A 22553-nucleotide genomic window follows, 5' to 3' on the forward strand; every position below is an offset into this window, starting at 1 on the left:
CTACTCTCTCACTCCCATTGAAATTCGTTTCCTTCCTTCTCTCTTTCCTCCTCTACTTTTGAAGTCGTTCTTCAGCAGACCTCGAATCCGCCAATCTTCGTAAAGCCTTCATTAAAACCGTAAATGCATTCATTCATCAGTTCAATATTCAACTCCTGTTCGCTTTGCCTACTCTCAAACGACGCAATTTGGAGTCGGATGAAGAAGCAAAATTCAATATTTTCCTGCCTATTTGAATAGTTTTTCTTCGTTCACTCATCGTGGGTGGGATTTTTGGGCTTTGTTTTTCCACTCCGATGAAGTCGGACTTCACTTCCACATCGCGATCGAACTAAACCTTGACGAAAGTACGAAGGGAAAAAAATCGTTTAGCATTTTACTGTCAGCAGTCGGTTATTAACATTATTATGACGCGCGCACACACACACACACAGTCTCCCACCCCTTCTCTCATAAAATAATTTCGCAACAGCAGACATTCCTTGAAGCCGTGGACATTTATCCACCGACTCCTGACTCCGAAGAGATGCCGAGGCACGCGCTCACCTGCGAACCTCGTCCTATTACGACTCCATAAAGGAATGTTAATGGTCCGCGTTTGTCGTGCGTGTCACACCGAATCACGCCACGGAAGCAGACGCTAATGTAATAATCTCGTTACCAAGGCGCTCCATATATTACCTGCGAGTAATTGGCTCCATCACATGCTTAAACCGAGTTATTAAGGAGAGACAGAGAGAAAGAGAGCGATTCGTTTTTTTTTCTTGTTCGCTTCGTCTCTGGAGATCCAATTAGGCGCCGAAGGATGAGTTAATAGGTTTAGTTTAGGAATTAACCCAGGCGTTCGGTCTCCACCCGTTCCCCTCATCGCCTATTAACCCCGAAAGTCCCTTTGAAGATGCAGGGGGTGTTAGATTAATGACCAATTGTACCCGATAATCTGATGAAATCTTCCCGAACGAGCATCCATCAAGCGAACTCATCACACGCGAAAACCTCGACGCATAACTTAATATCCAACGGAGCCTGACGTTTCTCATGCGGACTGCATTTTCATGTTGTTGTGTCCCTCAAATTGCGTTTTCACAGCCGTTTTATTGCGCTTTCTTGCACAGCACATCCCTCGTCGCTATTCCCCTCCTCCCCCCCCTCCGTCCACCCTCATTTATGTTTTCTCGTAATTCGGTACATCTCTTTGGTCGGCAGTTCGTTCGTCAGGTTTCTTCGCTTCATTACCCTTGCGATGTTTTTCTCTCGCAGAACCGAACCGCGTTTCTGCTTTTACGTCAGCAGTGACGTCACTGAACCGAGATGATGACGGAATCATTACAGAAGCAACATCTGTTTTCCTCTCCAATTTCCGTGACAAAATCAGAGAAGGAATCAAAGAGCACTTTCTACGGCAGCAGAAAAGAATTTTTTCTCCTCAGTTTTGCATCACTCGAAATAACAGCACTGAAATACGTGAATTAGAAAAACATTTCGCATTTAAATATACTTTCAGAAACAGACAAACTTTGCAAACAACTCGTGAGTTTTCTTTTTTCTCCTTTTTCCTTATATTTATTTATTTATTTTTTTTTTTAATTCCTGACTTCGAATAATCCTGTTCTGTGAAGTTATTTCATCCATTGAGGATTATTGCTAGTTACTCGTACTCGGAGCGCCCTTTGATCAGCTGAACTGTAGTAGATGTTATGATGAAACATCTCTTATAGTCTTTCTCAAATAGTAAAGAAATTCATCACGATATGTAGCGGTCTCAATGCTTTTATAGTCTCCATCTTTTCTAACTGCGCTGTTAATATTAGTCACTCCAAATATTGAACTTCCGTCTTCGTAAAGAATTTCTCTTTCAAGGATCGCGCTTTCCACGTGCTTTCCTCGTCTGAACAATTTCTGCTCATTCCTTCGTTGATTGACCTGATGATTTTTCGAGTCTTCAGATCCCCACATATTAACGGCATCACCACCGTGAATCCATTTATTACTCGCCCCGCGTTAAGTCATCGTCACTAATAACATAAAACAAGAACTCCTGTCTTATTTTGCACAATCTGGAAGCTCTGCCTCAGTTCGTATTCATGGCGAAGAACATAAAACATAAGTCAAATATGATGAACCTGCACTTGGGCAACATGCCATCTCCACTGCGCATGGGGGCTCTGTGAAAATTTGCATGAGAATAGATTCTTTATGGAACGTCTTTATAAAGAAAGCTGAGAATCATCATTCCTAATTTCAACAGATCAGATCTATATGTTTGTCTTCCTTACAGGAAGATTACTTTCCATTCTGTTCATCTTTCCTAGTTTTGTTCGAGTTTTTGCGTCGGCGATGTCTGCGATACAAAAAGGTTACAATGAAATATTTAAATTCATGTGGATCTTCCTTTATTTATTTTGTAAGATTGTGTGATATAAAATCAGATATAAGGCAGTGAGGGGTCTGTACTATCTGTGCTCATCATATTCATCATTGTTACACCTGATATCCTAAGCATGTAGAATTCTCAGCTATCATGGTGTAACATGAAGAATAAATAAATTAAAAACCCTGCATAAAAGATAATAGATGAATTGTTTGAAAGAAAAAGAAATATTCTTGCATCCAATAAAATATATAAAAAATAAAGGTGTTTGTTGAACTAACTAACAAAAAGAAAGAATATATTAATGTTGTAATATGGTATAAAAGAGAAAATTTAACTAAATAAGACAGAAAAGGATTAGTCACAAGAGATGGTATGTGAGAGGCTAGAGATTAATATATTAAGTGAATTCATAGAGAAATTTTGGAAGGGGGATTAAATTAGAGGCTAGCAAAGGAAAAACAACAGACAATCGCTTAGGGCCGATTCCCGGATTAAGACATCGTACGGGCTCGCCGACCAAAGGACGTTTGGCAGAAAAACGCCACCCTAATTGGTCGTTGAAGTAAAATCAAGTAGGGGTGGAGAAAAGGAGTTAAAGAAAGCTGCCGTTAGGAGAGCAGAGATAAAAGGGTTGGAAACCCCCCCACGAGGCTTTTGGACTTTTAGGCTTTTAGACTTTTTTGGTTTTTGGTTCTGTTCCAGGAGAGTTCTTCGCGAGCTCCTTCGTATGGGTTTCACGGTGTTTTCCTGTGTGGCGAGATTGGTGTTATATCTTCGACATCACAACACGGAAACAAAAGTGAGCGGAATTTCGGTTCCGTATTTCCTATGTGAGAAGCGAAGAATGCCATATAGTCGAGGAAAAGAAAGCATATTCTTTGTGTTTCAACTTCAGTGACAACCACGAAAAAGGGAAAGCTGTAAAGAAATCGATATCCACGTCGCGAGTTGCACAGCCGTTATATAGACGATTCAAAGTGTGTCCTGAATAACGAAAGGTAAAGATTGCGTAGGCATAGTTCAATTCAAAGGGGAACATAGGAGAAGCAGATTATCGGAGAGGTTATACCAAGATAGTTCGATCAGAAAAAGGTAGAGGCCCATATGGAAAATTCAAGAAAGAAAGGTACTGTAAAATATATCTCGTGTTAACTAAGATTCGTCTGTATTAGTTATCATTATTCTAATACTGAACTGTTGAAGTGACCAAGAAAACAATACTAGGACTTCAGTATATGACAGAGTATAATGAAAGTAAGCTTACTAATGTTAATATTATATGAGTAAGTGTCCTGAGAATTTTGCATGTCTAATATATTGTATAAGAAAGTTTAAATGTCATAGTTATGTGTCAGTGCAGTAAATGGTTTAGTTAATCTACTTAAGTTGGGATAGTTAAATAGTGTGAATTAATCTTATATGTCCGTGTCATATGAATTTATGTGTTGAATGTGTACGGCGGCATGATCGTAATACCCATTATAGGATCAGAGCTTAATTATTTATGATAAGCTAATGTCAGATTGTAAATATTTAGTATAGCATTGAATTGAGTAATAACTAATATTTGAATTGTACCATGTTAAGGAATTTAATAAACCTTTTGTCCAATTTTGTCTGAAATTGCTGTCCAATGCACCACTTGAAAAATTACGAACCTAATCACGCGGGGAATTAATGTGTTAAGAAACGAGATAAAGTGTCACGACTGCAACATAGTTCACTTTCTGACATATTTTAGTTCTTTCTCCTTGTTTTTGCATATAATATCTCAAACTAAATATCCCCAAAGGCGCAGTATAATACAAATATTAGGGGTACTAAGGGGAGAATTAATTTAAGTATTAGTAAATTTTTTGGTGATATCTCGAGCATAGATAATAGTAGAACATAGATGAGAGGAAATTACTAGTTAGAATAAAAATCATGAATTGGGACACAACATCATCATGTTGTTAAGGAAAGAGGCCCTAAACCCGAGAAGTTATATTCAAATAAAATATATTGTACCCAGCTTTTTACTTTATATTGATACTGTTGGAAGTCTTCAAGCCAAATTAAATCATCTCTATAACAAACTTGATAAGAAAATAAACAGTTAAAAGGCTTAAAATAAAAAAAGCATGAAAACGAGCCATTACTCTTGGTTTGCATATATGATTGTCAAAATTTGTACTAGAACATGAGGACTATAATAAAATACCAATCTAAAAAAAATAGGTCCAGCTATTATTAGATAGAGAAGCTCATTAAAATGAGATGTCCTTCCATTCCTAGCAAGAGGCCATATTAAACTTAAATTTTATTTAAAAAGTCTCTAATGAAATCATTGGTAATTTGAATTTTATATATTAAGAAGTATTAGAGTTTTACAATACCTTAAAGATGTGAAGATGTTTTTCGCTACGACGGTTTGCTGCCATTTGGGAGAAATCATCATCAGATTGCAGAAAATGAAGTGCGTTGTGAGCTTGCCACGTGGTTGTTGAGATTAGATTTTAAGTAGAATTAGGTTGGTTGGAGTAACGGGGAGTAATTTTTCTTCCTTAAATGTCGTAAGCGCTATATTAGATCGGGTCTGTTTTGGGTTTATCGGGTCGGTTCTTACATTTGGAGGAACGTCATTTCCATTCCTTGGAAATCCACATTTCTTGGCGACATTTCTTGTTTTCAGTGAGACGTGCTTCGGTTGTGCAGTTCGCAGTGATGTCTCACTCCTGGGGTTTCAGTCAATGTTCATTCAAGTGAGAATTTCATCAAGCAGGCAATTTCATACCCCCCCCCCCCCACAATCTAAAAACGCACAGCCCTCAGCTTCTTATCAAAATTTGCTCTCTGTAAAACCATCTTAGAAAATTCTAATATTTTGTTAAGAAAATACCTTTTTTTAAAACAAAATTAAATAAATCGCCAGCAAAGATGAGTCCCACCCCTCTTCGCTGTGCACGACTGTTCCCAAAGTTCCCCCAAACCTCGGACGTTAATCCCAGACTCCTTTTTAGGTGATCGAAGGTTAAGAGGACATACGATGTTTATGGTGTCCGATTAGCCATTAAACGCATATTTAAATATTCTAATTACAAAATTGTCTTCTTCGATACGAAGAACGAACTACAAAACTTATCAAAAATCACAACCGGAGCGCCTCCATCCGACATATTATTAGCAAAATGTCGCATACGAATTGCACTGTACATTAGATCCGCTATTCTTTCTTGAAATTGCGTTTTATCGGGATTGTAATATCTCCGCATTTACATCCCACGATCACCGTAGAATACAAGCAAAAGAACGAAGACAATATTAACAGAAACTCCCCGCGGAAATATCAATACAATCGAAGCACACCCCTGAAACGAGAATGACTTTGCTGTCTGTGCATTGCTATGACAACCGACCCACGCCGATAAACACAAAAAGATCCTGTCTAATTAGCGTAATCTCGTGGCAATTGAATGACTCACTTCTCGTTACATTCAAACCAATCCCATTCGACTTAACATCGTTATCGCAATAGTCACGTGACAAACTCAAAGTTGGTTTCACCTTTCTACCAGCAGATGGCGATTTCTGGACACAGCCAGCAAACCGTCATCCTACTGACGTGTCACGTCTTATTACCGACTGTCAGTTCTTTCCTTCCTCAATTCACCATTTTTGATCTGACTTTTAGTATTTCTCTTCTTTTCACGTATTTATATTTCGACCTGTTCTTTTGATGTTATTTATTAGCTCAACATCTTCCAGATTTTTCCTAGCGCATACTGTTTTCGGTGCCAATGTCAAATTCAATCCTTTAAAGATAAGGATGATATTAGAATCATCCTTAATTCAGGTTATGCTATAATTGCTACTCTTTCTAATCTAAAATTTTCAATTCCACTTAGCCTACCGTTAAGCATAGAACGACAGTTCCATCTTATTTAAATGTTCATGACTGTCATCTTCAATTTTCTATGGAGTTTCTGCCTCAAAAATCGCCGTGCTTTACCCAATTGGGATGGGAAAGAACAAACGGGAGTTGTGGCAAGCTCTGTAACTGTCAGGAGAAGACTCATTCGACAGGGACTGACAGCCAGGTGCCCTAAAAAGAAGTCCCTGTTAACCAAAAAAAAAAGTGAGATCGATTCGGTTAAATTGATGCATAGAGCATGCCAAATGTACCCCTGATCATTGGAAAAGAGTAATTTGTTTCTGACGAGACAAAGTTTAACCTTCAGGGTGCCGACGGCAGACAGACAGTTTGAAGACGGTCAAGGGAAAAATTCAACCCTCACTTTTTGGTGCCAACAGTCAAATTCTCAGCCAGTCAGATTATTATTATTTTTTTAATAAATGTTGGCCCATATAAGAGAGGTTGGTTGATCAACCTGTAGTACGTTAGTACCGTAAGATGATCTGGGGCTGCATGTCGTATCATGGGTTGCTTGCATTTCACAAAAGGTTCAGTGAATGCACAAGTGCACGAGAAAATTTTAGAATTGCTGCCTATTATCAGAGACCACTTGACCGTAACGACGAACTGCATCTCGCACCTTATCATAGGGAACAAAGTGTAAGTAATGCTATTATAACACTAAAATGTACACTTTTTTTGGTACATTTTAAAAAAGCTTTACTTTCTGTTGCAGGTTAATAAGTGGCTCAATGAACACTGGATTCAGGGACTACCAAGGCCCAGGGAACAACCGGGATTTCAACCCCATTGAGAATCTGTGGTACCAAATGGAGACTGAAATACACAGAAAGAAGGCAAAAACACGTCGGGAACTTCATGAAGCCATTACAAGCATATGGAATCATGAACTGATAGTTGCATCCATCAAGAAAGTGATTTTGTCAATGCTCTGCCGATGTCAAGCTGTAATAAAGGCAAGAGGAGGACTTTGAATGTAAAACTGTGTAGTCGAACTACGTTTTGATACCGTTATTTGTTTATCGAGTGAAAACATCATTTTAAAATATTTGTCATTTTTTGTTGTCGTGTGCTAATTGAGTTACATCGTGCACTAAAAAGAGCCAAATTATAATCACAAATAAAAATGTTTATTATTATTATTATTATTATTATTATTATTATTATTATTATTATTATTATTAAGAGAGACCTCCAGGGAGTCAAGGACTAATTGAACAGAGCTACATACTACACACACCACTATCATACTTATTCTTGAATTCATTCACACTGCTTGCACTCACAACATCCAAAGGCAATCCATTCCAATCGCGCACCACCTTCCGAGAGAAAAATCTAGCCCTTCAATCCTTCTTGGCAGCCTTCATTCTCAGCTTCCAAGGATGCCCTCTCGTCCTTTCCCCACCCTCCATAAACTGAAAAATTCCATCAATTGAAATCCTGTATGACCCTTTCAGAAGTATGTAAGTCTTAATCATATCACCCCCTCTTCCTCCTGTTTGCTAGTGTCTGCAGTCTACAAATTCTCAATCTGTCTTCATAATCAGTATTCCACAATCCTGATATCATTTTTAACACTCTCCTTTGTACTCTCTCCAATATATCAGAGTCACAACGGAAACTAGTAGACCAGACCTGTACACAGTAGCTCAAGTGAGGTCACATCAAGGCCTTGTAAAGAAGCAAAATAGCATCCTTATCTTTACATGTGAACGTTCGTTTCAGCATTGCAATTATCTTTTGAGTTGTATTTGCAATCTTTGCCACATGGCCCCTGAACTTCAACTTCCTATCTATTAACACTCCAAGATCCCCAGCCTCATCAGTTTCTTCTAGCCTAATCCCACCAATATAATACGACATTGGATATCTAATCATGCTGAAATGAACTACTTTACATTTACTTTTTTACATTTACATGTTATATTACCTTGTTTATTATTTGGTCAATTATTGCGTTATTATCCCTTTTCAAATGGGCATTCAACTTTAATTGCCAAAAAAAAAACATGGTTACAGCAGGTGATGCGGTTTCTATGAACACGAATGTATATAATACATTACTCGAAACCACTTTTAACTTCGCAGTTCTCCTCTAATTCTGTATGGTTGAGCATGGCAAATTTCGTCCAACCATCCAAACATTTACCCGACAAAGCTCTCTTTATCTTTCTCCAGCTGAGATGATTGCCTCAATTATTAACAAAATGTCTCGTGGTCCTGATGACGTTTCTTCACTGGTCCTAAGGTGTGGGAGTCAGCGTCAATTCCCATCGTGCATTTTACGCTTTCATAGTCCGCTGGTATCTTGCAGTTCGAAATTAGCCCATTCCTAAGAAGGGTAACAAATCCCTACTATCAGACTATCTCCCACTTCAGTTCCCTCTAAAGCAGTGTTTCTCAAACTTTCAGAAGCCTTTTTAAATTTTTATTAACCCTGAAGCATCCCATCTTCAGGAAAAGGCACTAAAATATTTGTGATTTTGACGTTTGCGTTAATTAGGAATACGTTTTTTTTTTTTTTTATTAAATACATTTTAGTTATGGTATTCCCATTTAGCAAATAAATAAATAATATAAACTATCTAAAATTAACAACAACAAAAAAAAAAACAGTCCTACCCGCTCGCGGTATTAAAATAAAAATACGAAATTTAATTTTTAATAATAAAAAAAGTTTAAAAGACGAATGAAATTGTTTTTGTTGGTAAGAAATCGGTTTGGTGAAATCCAGTTCTATATTTCCTATTTTCACCCCTAGGCGGGACTCCGCGTCCAGAAGACGATTTTTCTTTCTTATCGTTTTGTTTTGAGGCCAACAAACGCAGAAAACCCATCTCCGCGCGCATAATGTACATCTGACACAACTTGTGAGACAAACGTGGTACAAACACGTGAACACACGGATGGTGAAACAATCGAAGAGGACAGTTACAGATTAAGATATGAACTTTAGCGGAGACTTCGACCGCTTAGTTCAATCTATTTGAATTTAAACTGTTAATACAAAGGAATAAGAGAGAAATTAGTCGGAACCCACTAAATTAGCTGTATACAAGACAGTGTTCAAACCAGTTTTAACTTATGGATCTGAGAATTGGGTCAGAAGTAAAACACTTGATCAAATACTAGAGACTGCAGATATGAGAGTCCTGAGAAAGATTATAGGCGTGAACAGATGGCATCAATGGCAATATCGTATTAAAAACACGGATATTAGGAAAGAACTTGACATTGTCAGCATCCAGGAATGCGTTAGCAGAGCTAATCTCAGGTGGTATGGTCACTTAAATAGAATGGGAGAGGAAAGATTGGCAAAACAAGTGTTCTCTGCCAGGTTGGCAGCAAAACGACCCAGTGGAAGACCAAGATATAGGTGGACTGATACGGTACAAAGTGCTTTAGACGATAGAAATATAAGATCTGATAATGTTGGAGTCTTGACAAGTAACAGACTGATTTGGAGGAAAATTGTAGATAGGAAGTTAGTAATGATGTAATTTTTTCATGTAGTACTATCATATCCTGTACACTCCTTGAGGGTACATGGCAGGAATTTGATGATGATGATTCAAACAGTTCGATCCACGCGGGTAGAATGCGTCATGACGTCAGAGGTCAGTCGACACGTGCCAAGGGACATATTTTGTTTAAAACTTCTTTTCGATATTTAGTTAGAAAAATTAGTCACAGAATAAGACTGCACTGATCTGCGACGAGAAAAATATAAACTTAAAAAAAGGTCATCGTAATTTTAAAAAGTGATTTTCACTCCGTAAAGAGCCTTCACGTACACCCGGGGATATGCCGACCGCACTTTGGGAAACACTGCCGTAAAGCATTGGAGAGAACCATCAACATTCGACTCCTGCGCTACCTTGTAAGTATTCAAGCAATGGTTGATCGCCAAAATGGATTCTGCCACTGTCGACCCACAGAGGATCTGGTTACTCGTCACCAAATATCTAGACAAACACCATGAAATAAGGTTCCAAATCTCATGTGGTTACCCTTGATATCTTCGCGGTTTTTGAATGAGTCGCACAAGGATGATGTTAGATCCTGATGAAGGAATCTTGCAAAGAAATAATTCATTCAGAGTCGAGCTTACTAACAGAGAGATTAATACCTGCACATCAGCCGAAATCAAAAGTGAAACTTCTTCACTTTATGTATAAAATTGCAACTTAATCTTATGTATTTTAATCTGTTGGGATTATACTAAGATCGAATTACAGCATGTTTTAAAGGAGGAATTTTGTTAATATTGATTTAACCCTCGCTTTACTGTAGAATAACTGTGAGTCACCAGATAGTTACTGAGTAATAATTCTTAGAAAGTATACAAGTACACGTGTCCAGCGTAACGGCGCGGCAGTAATTTAAGCCGAAAGTACGTCGAATCCAAGAGCATAACAGGAAAGCAAGGGGTGAAAGGATATAGGGTCGTGTGCAAAAGGGACTCCGAAAAAGGGGGCGCTCTAACGAAGGGGACGATCGGAAGCCTCTTTTGTCGTATCGTTTTCCTGCTTGATGGTTCGGAAGTTAGCTGGGATGAAGTCTGCGCTAAGATGTCGGACAGCGAGTTTTCTTGAGAATGGAGAAGGATTCTACGCAGAGCTGAAGGTGGAATTTCCAGTCCTAGCAGAATCAAGCCGTCGCTGAAAAGTCCCATCGAAATGTACCCTGAAACACAGAGATTCGAGTCCGTTTTCGGAAGAAATCACGAAGATAGCGTAACCCCTACGTTGGCGTAAAGACGGCCAATAGTCAAGAAGTAACCAGACGTACACGTGGTGCCGAAAGATGCGGAAAAAGTTCGGTAAAGTAAAATTACTCTATTTTGTGTATAAAATTCCTTAGAAGAGAGAAGATTGTTTGCGAATGTGAAATTAAGAACAGTATTCTAAAGAACTCTGTGGACAGTCTCCATTTAGAAAGTTAACCTCCTTTGAGAGTAAGAAGAATTGTTTGGAAGAGATCTTTTGTGTTGTTTGTGATAGAATTACCTTAACGAGATTAGAATTGTGGATTTTAGTAACTGAGTAACATTAGAATGTTGGTTTATGTTATCTTATGAATGGCATTGCAGAAAGGAAATTTAACTTAACTTCATATCATTTGCAATCTATCCCAATTTTCAATTACTGTGTTTTACGATGTTTCTTAACCTTTGATTTAATGTAGAGCATGGTAACCTCTTAACTCGAGTCTTTCCATATAGTATTGCATCAGAATTGAGTGTATGGATTTTTGTGTATTCTGTTTAGATATTCCAATAAACTTGTCATATTTACCTGAACCTGAGTCATGTCTGAATACGATTCCAACTTACCACTTATAAAAATACAACCTATTTTGGCGGGAAGGATTTAGAGAGTGAATATAATAATAGATTTAGGTCACGACTGCAATAATCTGAGTCTATACGGCAGTGTTTAAGATCATTGTATGAGAATGCCTCAGAATCTAGTAATGTCTCCCTGAGCAAGGATCCTTTTCTGCTATGGGATACTGGCTGGCGCAGCAAAATATAAATTTGCCAGTATCCGAAGAGGAAACAATCCTAGATGTAAGCATATTACGCCCGATCTGAAGAAGTAAAGTAGCGATAGAAAGATAGAATCGGAAGATATAAAACAGAATATATAAAGAAAGTAACGACATAACAATAGAGCAGCTGGCAGGATTTTAATTGAATAAACTTTTGAATAAGAAAGGACATAATCAAGCAACAAAACAATTAAGCATAAATCCTATAAAATATATAACAATGAATTAAGTGGGTCCACATCATTTGGTTTGTTCCCGTTCTCACCCATCCACCCACTTTCTTTTGTACGTGAATGACCTATTGCATTTTTGACTACCAACATAATATACAGCGACGCAACGAGTTGCCCGTGTTTGTACTACGCTCTAGGACTACTTGCATTAGCTCACGATAGTATTCGCCGATACTTTTATAGTTTACTACATTCGGCATGAAACTCTCTGATTCCAATCTTTGAGTTTCGTATTCGGTTTTAAAACAATGTGGGATCTAATATCCCCTTAATTTAAATAATAATATACAGCTTTCCTGATGAAGTAACCGACACTCCTCATTCGCAATATTTTACACAAATCACCACAACTTTCGCAACCTTTGGTTTCATAAATTTTGATCTTCAAACCACTCTTCAATAGGGTGACATCTCGATGCTAGCAAAACAGACTTCTACCTTATCTCCCACAAAAAAGAACCATTTTCTTCTAGTCTTACTCTTGATGGCGACCAACTCTCTAGACAATGTGAGATCTCTCTTCTTGGGATTTCTTCATCATAAGACCTTTCTCGCCATTGGCACATTACAACCATTGCTTCCTCTGCATCCAAAAAAATTAAGATATCTCTTTCTTTCAGAGCATGACTTCATCTCTGAACAGCTATCGACAGGTCACAAATTCGAATGCTGTTCGCACCTCTGGGGTGCTGCCTCGAAGAGCTCTCCAAAATTACTTGACTCAGTGGAGAAGAGAGCGCGATTAGGCTGCTTAACGACACATCTCTCGCCAATTCCTTTACGCACTTTCACAATTTATGCTACTTGCATCTTCGACAATTACTTCAGGGTCAATATTCATATTTCTACCATCGATAATTTCTTCACCCTTTGTTAAATCCATTGAAATGAAAAAAAAATTACTCAGCGCGCCTTCACAGTTCAACAAATTTCTCCTTCCTCCATCCCTTCCATTTCTTCCAGTCTCCCAGTTTATGTGCTTCTCACAAATTACAATTCAAAGCTTTTCAAAAGAATTGCTAACAAGTTGTATCTTACCCTAACTTCCTATGTGTTTCCACCCTCTCTTGTATGGAATTACCATAAAAACAGCCTTTGAATCTGAGAACTGCATTAGAAAAACAATAGTTCATCATAAACCACAGAACCTCGCACATGAGACTTCTGAGAAAACGTAGGGTAATGAAGAGATGATATCAATCAAAAATCATATTAAAATGAAGAAATTACGAAAAAACTTGATATTGTTAACATTCAGGAAGGTGTGAGCCGAGCTCATTACAGGTGGTATGGTCACTTAAACATAATGGAAGAAGAACGATTCCTAGCATCTTTGGCATCAAATCAAGTGTTCGATGCCTAGAAGAAAGACACAGAGGAAAACTAAGATGTCCGTGGATTGATACAGTAAGGAGTAGCTTCGGAGATCAAAATATAAGATCTAACAATATCCGAGTTTTGGCAGACGACAGATTAATTTCGAAGAAAATTAATCTAGGAATGAAATATAAATTCGTTGAATTTTCGTAATATCTGGGTACCTCTTGAGGTATCCCTTCCGGGCTGTATCAGAGGACATACCCCCAAAAAACGATGGTATACCCTTTGGTACAGCCTGCAGAGGATATACCAGATATTATGAAAATCCAACACAACTTTAACACATAAATTTGTTACACACAATATACGTTGTGTTCTGTGTTAAAGTGAATTAAATTGTGAAGCGTAAGTGATTTGAAGTCTTTCGCATTTTTATTGTGCATTCAGTATATTTAGTAGAAATTTATTTCGCAGTTGATGAAAATGTAAAAATCTTAATTTGGCATTTTCTTATACTGTAATTTTACCTGTTTATAAAAGTGTCTCCGCTTGTATTACATTCTTTCGCAGAGGGCGCTCCCACAGTTTGAGAATTGTTGGTTTAAAATTCATTTCAGTGATATCTTTCAGCTCATCCTATTTTCTGAAGAGCGATCCCGATGGTATTTTTCAGGAAAGCCTGACTTAGAAAACAACTCGCCAAAACTGTTTTGTAAACGATGTTATTCCTTAGCTGACTGATTCCAAATGCGTAGAACCACGAAATGTGTTCTTCGCCACACCAGCCTGGGTGCGTGCTAAACCTCCTTCAGCTCATCGAAAAAACAACTTGAAGCAAACACAGATTTGGCAGAAAGCTGTGCTGCAATACGAAGGAAATTAAGAGATGGCATCAGGCAGGTGTTTGTTGTTACAAACGAAATGCATCTCTTCTTTTTCTCTGTCTCCTGTCTATACAAGAGGATCTCATGATCCCCACCAGCGAAGTGGACTCTCGAACTGCTGTTTCCTTCCGTCGGTGCTCAACTACGAAGGCACAGCCGGCCTCGGGCCATCCGCTGCCAACCTCAGCACACACCGCTTGCCAAAGCTGTCAACGCAGATATTCGCTGGAGGTGACATGGACGACGTGAATTATCCCTTCAAGCCATCTGGCGGTGAAGGTTTGAAAGGAATAAAGCAAAAACACTAACGTCACCACTGTGACACGTCAGCTTACCGGTCGGCGGATGCTTCTCTGTCAGAGCCCCAGGCCATCGGATAGGAAGCGAGAAGGAGTCGTACTTCATATAATACGACGTGGCAAACCCGATGTGGGTTTCTCTGAAAAATTGTGGCTCTCCAGAAACTCCATCGGGGATTTGATGTCATCTTTAAAAAATCCAGAAATGCATCCTTGGGAAGTGTGACACGCGCGAGCAGTTCTGACGTGTGTCTTGCTTTGAATGAAAATGAATTCGATAGGTCGAAAGGAGCAGAGTACACATGTCGTATTGTGATGAATAAAACAAAGTTTATTTCTATCCGAAAGAGTCGCTTCTCGTTGATAAAGCGAATGAGTTGTGTTAGATTCATACTGAAATTATAAAGACTGCTAAGTTGAAAACAATTCAGTAAATAGGAAAACCACGAAGAAATAAGGTTCTAAATATGAGAAAATTGACCCACTTTATCCCGACCATATGCAGGTCTTTTTCCGAGGACGATTTGCTCAATATAAAGTGGTTCGTTGTCATGAAGATGGCTGAGTTCTCCCAACCATTTTCTGTCGATTCTTGCTATTGATGATTGCATATTCACCGTACTAATGAAATGGTCCTTTGAAATACAGCAGAGTTGGTCACTGGTGAGAAATACTGCTTGGGTGAGAATAACCTTTCCAAAATATGTTCGTATCCTGAATTTGTGTGTCATGACGGACTGAACACATCATCCACAACTTTTTTAACCATTTTCAGATGGACGACATTTTGCTTCATCATCATCATATACTGTACAAATAATTTCATATGATTAGTGTCAGCAGGACCGGCTCTACCGACGGTGCAAGACGTGCATTTACACGGGGCGGTAAAATTGGCATAAACTATACGAAAAATAAGAGGCAAGGGGCGGCAAAATATGCTGCTGCACGGGGCTGCAAAATTCCTAGGAGTGGCCCTGAGTGTCATGTTGGTAATTTAGATCTTCCCCAGACTTTCTGCTCATGCATCCTCTAAATCCATGAACATTTACAGAGAAATCAATCCCCGATGCACATTTTTACCAACATTTTAATATCTTCTTACATCCAGACTCTCCTCTCAGAATAAATGCAATTTGTTCTCCGTATTGAGGTCATTTTTATTGGTTGATTCTACTCCTCGACATTCATACCTAACCTTGTTTTTCTTGTAGTTATTTGTTTGCGAGAGAAAAAAAAAAAACTCCGTGAACTCTATGTGGCCACCGAACCCACCGTCAGCTGAACAGCAGCCATTTTATTTGCGTGTAAGGAAAATAGAACTGAAATTCTTTTTAAAGATGTCCATCGATTTATTTTCCTGATTGTACTAAAGAGACATCATGATGTTAGTACGAGACTTTTGATGACAATACAAGGCTTCGTGTTACAAAAAATTCATGAAGCTCGGAGGATAAAGAACTCCTTACCGTCCGAACTATACGGAGGATGCTTCAACATGGAGATTAAAAGAGGACAATTCCAACTGGACACTGTAACCAGCCAAACCGTTTAGCCGAGAGCCCAAACGACTTTCAGGAAAGCGTTCATCTCCTAGTACTGTATATCCGAGTTCAATGACACAGCACAACTCTTATAATTCCCGATATGAATTACCAGATAAGAAGTCTGATTACAAAACAAAAGTAACGAAATAAACTTGTGCGTAAGTGGATATCGCTTCAGCTGAATCTTCTTTAATGCAAGTTGGATGGAATAATTATGAAGGTGGATATAATTTCAGCCTTTGGGAAATGCTACATGTAACGAAACGCAATCGAGATACAAATACAACGTGAATGGCTTGGTTTGGTAGAACAACAGCATCAAGAAGGCCATCAGAATTATTTTAGGATTAGCTGTCCGTTGAGTGTGCTTTGTTTGGGGGCCTTGAAGAAGAAGCTCTTTTGTGCTCAACGCTCTTTGTGTCGTACACGGTCATCTCACCATAACCTGACAAAGATTTTTACGACGTCACTTAATCCCGACCTCACACTTTTGTCGTATGCCGTATTCGCATTTTGTTACCAAAGCGATACGGCATCGCGTTCGCGTCTTTACGAGTACATGGACTCAAACTACTTTACGCTTCAATTGAGTCGTTGCGAGGATCAATAAACAGTGGCGTGTGCATGAACTCACTCCTCGAAAACAGCACGCGAGCTTCCCCTCCCGCTGAGTGTCTAATAATACGATGTTTTTCTGTGTAAACAATCCTCTGCGAGAGCACAGTTTCAAGGCGACTTGTTTTCCTAAGATCCACTCGTGAGCCATTGAGAAGGAAATGTTTATTGATTGGGCAATAAAAAGCTGAGATGGGAAAATCCATGGGGAGCCTTTCTTTTTTGTCGTTATGACGATTGGCGTATTCCGCTGGTCTCCGCTGAGAGTTTCAATAAGCTTCATTTGGTAAAGAAATAAGACGTTCCTAAATTGAGAATTAAATGAGAAGAAAAATAAATCTTGAATTCGAGGTATTGAGTAAACAAGAAGACAACTGTATTCCATAAATAAGTATCTTATGCGTAGCTTTTTAATGCGTTTTAAGGAATTCTAGCTCTACTCATGTCAGAAAATATCCGGATTGGATGCGTGCTTCGGTATCAACCGCACTTTTATTAGGGCAGTGAAGAGCTGCAGGTTCAGAGAAGTTAACCACGTGGTTGAGGTAAATGTGTGATGTCAGTCATTTTTTTAAATATCAAACCCGCATCTGAAAGGGCGCAATACTACATTAGCGTTGTGCCAGTAAGAGGACACCAAGAAAAAAAGGAATCCGGTAATGTGTTAACTGAAAAGATGAAAGTTACCGTCATTGGAGAAAACAGTGAGGTCAGCTTTCCCAAAGAACAGAAGTACGTGGAATGCCGGCTTGGTTGGCCGAGTGGTTAACGTATCCGTTCTCCAGCGAAAAGGCTGCGAATCACGCCATGGGCATGAATGTTTGTGATTGTCTGCGAAAATACTAGTTAGTGATGGTGATCGGCATCATCTAAACTTATCTAAAACGATGACGGTAGTTGCGGTTGGTGGAGACAGAGAGTTGTGGAGTAGGTAACCTCCCTCGATGAGGCTTTGAACTCCCTGGAGGTGTCACGTAATAATAATAATAATAATAATAATAATGAAAGAGGAGGAAGAAAAAGTAAAGTTCGTTCGGTAAGTTTGGAACCGGACTGTAAATGGATGTTGACCAGCAGCATCTTTTGTTCTTACTGCTTTGGAAGAATGAGAAGGAACGATGGCGGCCATTTCAGAAGAGCATTAACCATGAAACACACACACGTGTGTGTGTGTGTGTGTGAGAGAGAGAGAGAGAGAGAGAGATTCACTTTCTTCCCTAACTCTACTTCAGACGTTTCATGGTTAATGCTCTTCTGAAATGGCCGCCATCGTTCCTTCTCATTCTTCCAAAGCAGTAAGAACAAAAGATGCTGCTGGTCAACATCCATTTACAGTCCGGTTCCAAACTTACCGAACGAACTTTACTTTTTCTTCCTCCTCTTTCATTATTATTATTATTATTATTATTATTACGTGACACCTCCAGGGAGTTCAAAGCCTCATCGAGGGAGGTTACCTACTCCACAACTCTCTGTCTCCACCACACACACACACACACTGTCCTCTTCTGTATAGCGTCGAGTAATCTTAGGAGGATTCGCGTGTAACCGAAGGTGTGAGCAGTATTCAACGACAGGATAGATTTTAGATTTATGCAATATTTGAAATTGTACAAGTGGGAAGTAAGTAAGTGCCGTCTTCAGCTTCTAGATACACCGTGTTTCTTGAAGGCTAAAATGTATTTGTGCCAGGAAATGTTGGAGGTGTAAGTCCAAGAAGAAAAATCTGATTGTGTATGGCAACCTTAGTATTATGAAATCTAAGACGAAGTATGAGAGATCTTTCTTCCAAGAAATCATACAGGACTGTGTTTTGGTAGTAATCAAGTCCACAAGAGTATCCTCAATCCACTAAACAATAGCAAGTGGATCAGAGTTTAGACGATTGTGGAAGATCTTGAGACGTCTAATGATTGAGCGCTTCAAGGTTTGTTAAATGAAAAAGAGTAAGTGTGTGTGTTATCAACAGGGCTATGAAGGGGTTTAGAGTCAATGCGGAAGATCATTCATATACAGGAGGAAGAGAGTCGGTAGAAGTACAGAGCCCCTGAGGTTCTTCTCCATTGGTAGAGATATCTCAGGTTAGGAGACCATCTACGAAGACATTCAGTGAGCAGCCAGAGAGGAAATTGAAGAATTAATTGCAAATGGTAAAAGAAGTTTTCTGAAGAAACCTTTCGGTTAGACTCAACCCGAGAAGAAATGCAATGAGTAGCACTTGAGTTTCTCCAACCTTTTACATTCCGAAGATGGGTGGTCAAGGCGAGATCAGCTGTGGATCGAGAGCGGCGGAATCCATTTTGCCTGGTTATCCACATGGCGAAGGCTTTCATTGTTGATGTCCTTTTACTGTTATTTAGAGAAGCGAAGTAAGTGCAATGATGGTTGGTGGTTTGAATTTTGTCACCTTTATCTTCCGGAATTTACTGAATATAGTCTTGTTTCCACACGGTAGAGTAGAAATATTAAAGATGTGGTACAGAATTGCTATTAATTGTGCTCCTTCAGGACTAGATGATTTGCTGGTGTGTAAACTATTCAGGGCTCTGATATTTTTCTGACGAAAGACTAAGGTTGACATTGGGATGAGAAGTTCTTGATAAAGTGCAGGTCACTAGGCGTCTTGATTATCATTGCAACAATCGGAGGAACGAAGGATGCAGTAAGTCAGCCTTATCTTTGGGTGATGTTACGATGATGCTGTCTGGATGTGAGAGAGGTGGAAACATGTTCAGGCGAGCTTTGTACTCAACTAGCCTTAAGGTGAGACTGGAAAACTAAACTGTCATTTGGACAAGAAGTAAGTTGGATGCTTTTAGCCCTTTCGAAATCGGATTTAGATGTGTTGAGGATTTTTGCAGTTGTCGTGAACAGTATGGGCAGAGTTCATGCTGAAGATTGCATGTCGAGACACTTGCATTAGGCTAACTTTTTATTGGATTGCCTTGACGTAATTGTTGGAATCTGTGGTTTGAACAGTGCTTGGGTATTTCTGTTATTCGACCATTGCTCAATTTTCTCAAAACCAACATGACATCTGACCACTTCAGATTTTCTGTAATTAGGGTGGTTTCCAGCAAGCAACGAAGAATTCTACAATGACGAAAGTCTAGTTGTAGTTTCCTCCAACCAGGAAGAAAATGCATTGGAGTCTTTAGCGATGAGTATAGCAAAATGCGATTCCTTTCTCGGGAAATTTTATGATATCCGAAAATGCAGACAAACGCGCACACTCGCGAGTGTGTGTGTGTGTGTGTAGTTTTTTTTTTTCGGAAACAGTAAAGGGTTGACTTTTCTTTAGGCTTCTCGAAATGAATTTAACCGCAGCTCTTTGTGGTGAGATTCCTTTGCTGCCCCCTGATATTTTAGCGAAAGTAAATACTGAAAATCCAGTACAGCACTTCGCAGTAGTTGCATTTAGGAACTCCATTCACCTTCTGCTTTGTTTTGTTCTGTTCCTGTGGCTCCAAGATGGCGTCGTTAATAAAATTCCGAAAGCGAAACGAACGCATTTTTTGGGCATCCAAAAACGAATTTCGATTAGTTCTGCGGAGTATTCTTCAATGGGTGAGTTTCTTTCTGCAGAAAGCAACTTAGTGGAAGTGACTCAACTCATAATCCTCTAAATACTTTTATTGTGCAGGAATGAGATTTGTGAATCGACCCAGACTCCCTCTAGTGTACAAAATGGAAATAATCAGAAGCACTCCAAGCAGTGCAGACTTTTACGTTTAACTCACCGCTTCGTTAATAGGAATTGCGATCCGATTAAATAAAAAGTGCAAGCTCGATTCGTCAACCCCCGAAATCGCAAAGAATTATCTTCGCCCAAATGACATTTCAATAAAACCACCTAATTAAATTAATTTACTTAGTTCAGCAGTGGTTTCACTTTAATGCGCTTTAACATCCGAAAGTTGCTTAATAGACGTTGGAGGAATAGAAGAACGAAGAAAATATTAGTGAATTTCAAACAACATCAGGAACGTTGTCTTCTGCTAAGATTTAATTTCAGAGCTCATTTTTAAGAAGACAAAATTTAATGAGCATCCCAGATCAGTTTTTTTTTGTTGTACCTTAAGGGGATTTTGAACGTCTTTGCTCCAGCTGACATTTCGATTATCTCGATATTCTGTGAGAACAAGCGTTGGGAAAGACTGCGAGTCAGGGTTTGTCCTAATGGGGAGCGACTGTCTCTACTGGCTGTGACGTCAGCAGAGACCCATTAACGCAAGATATTTTGAAAGTTGCCAAGCACCTCGCCATCGATTGTAAGAGAAAGAGGTCGCCAAGAATGTGCACACAGACTGTTCCATTAATCTAAGAGCCCCATTATCCTCCCTCTTTCTCTTTAAGGGACCACACCCTCATTGCAGATACCTGCCTTTTAATCTTCGCAATTAGTGGATGTTTGACAAAGTCACTCAGAAAAGGTTGCCTTCCCTTGATGCGCGCTATTCATAGCCAGGCAGGCAGGCGTGTGTGCGGGTGCACATGCTCGCCAATAGATGAAAAGGCAATCATTTTCTACAGGAGAAATGAATAGAAAAAGAATCGCTATTCAACTAACAAAACCAACACTCACCGTTCGTATCGCTCCTTCTTTCGCCTCTCTGTAACTCGGCCTCCTTTGAAGCATGCATCCGGGATCTTCGCCGCAAGCTGCTCCTTGAGGAGGGGACACGGGACGGCCGTTCCTGTCCACCCACATGTATGTGTAGTTGCCGAAGTTTGAGCTCAGCGAAGGTCTTCGAGGGAGGAATGTGAGATTCAGTTTTTTGCACGAACATAACACCTGGAAAAGAGAAAAAAGGGAAGGTGAATTCATCTGAAAATCGATTTAGCGAGGGTCGGGCTAATTGCTCAGGCGCACAGAAATTCCTTACGTCACCGGTGAAGTAAGTGGTGTATTAAGACAGATGCTAAACACAGACGGGAAAATGGAAGACGAAAGAAAGAACGGAAATATAGTTGCGGAAGATCAGAACGACAGAACAATTAGGATGAAGACGATGATACAGGAGGAACAATGATAGAATTTGAGCAACACGTAATTAGTGAGGATGAAGATGACAATAATACGCTGAGGAAAACAACGCTCGAAGATGCAAGCGATGGCAGAAAACGTCAAGTAGTAAGATGACTGACGTGAATAAACCTCATGAGAATCGAACATTTCGAGATTGACACTCACTTATAAAAAAAATCTCCCTCCGCAGTCCTGAATCCGATTTGTATTTCTGCCCAAGAATTCTTTCTCCCCTCGCACTCCGTTTCAGCATATCATTCCCTCCTTGCGTGGAAATGAAAAATCGCGTCTGTCTAGGAGAGAGAGAGAGAAGATGGAAATCGATAGAAGTGAACGCGACTCTTTCGCGTTCTTTACGAATTCTGTTAGATGGCGAACGAACAAATCACTGACTGCACGTTTATCTGTTCGTTCGCATACGCGTTTTCCATTGGATCCGATAGCACTCGAAGAAATCATCAGAAACGCCATTTCCCCTTTCAGATGCGTTCCTTTTCCGTCTCTCTCTCTCTCTCTCTCTCTGTGTGTGTGTGTGTGTGTGTGTGTGTGTGTGTGTGTGTGTGTGTGTGTGTGTGTGTGTGTGTGTGTGTGTGTGTGTGTGTGTGTGTGTGTGTGTGTGTGTGTGTGTGTGTGTGTGTGTGTGTGTGTGTGTGTGTGTATGTTAAAGCGCGTTATTATCGGCATGCCATTCGCAGTAATCACGATGAAAGGAGCCAAACTCGTTTCTTCGGTACGCCGACATTAGCAACATTCCCTTCCGTTTTCTCTCCTTCCGTTCCC

At 39.5% G+C, this 22553-nt stretch overlaps 1 protein-coding gene across 1 annotated transcript in view; it reads right to left on the minus strand.

The window, feature by feature from the left end:
- Positions 1-22244, minus strand: part of dysc (whirlin protein dyschronic) — a 230683-nt gene extending 208439 nt beyond the window's left edge. The window contains exons 1-2 of the mRNA XM_090397058.1: positions 22131-22244; positions 21330-21539 (exon numbers count right to left, since the gene is read on the minus strand). Of these exons, the coding sequence (XP_090253184.1) occupies positions 21330-21539; positions 22131-22244 (324 nt within the window). The remainder of the gene's footprint in view (positions 1-21329; positions 21540-22130) is intronic.
- Between the last annotated feature and the right edge of the window lie 309 nt (positions 22245-22553).

This window comes from Typopeltis vanoorti, chromosome 8 (assembly GCF_054136105.1).
Source record: "Typopeltis vanoorti isolate ZY-2024b chromosome 8, IOZ_Tvanoo_1.0, whole genome shotgun sequence".
Lineage (NCBI taxonomy): Eukaryota > Metazoa > Arthropoda > Arachnida > Uropygi > Thelyphonidae > Typopeltis > Typopeltis vanoorti.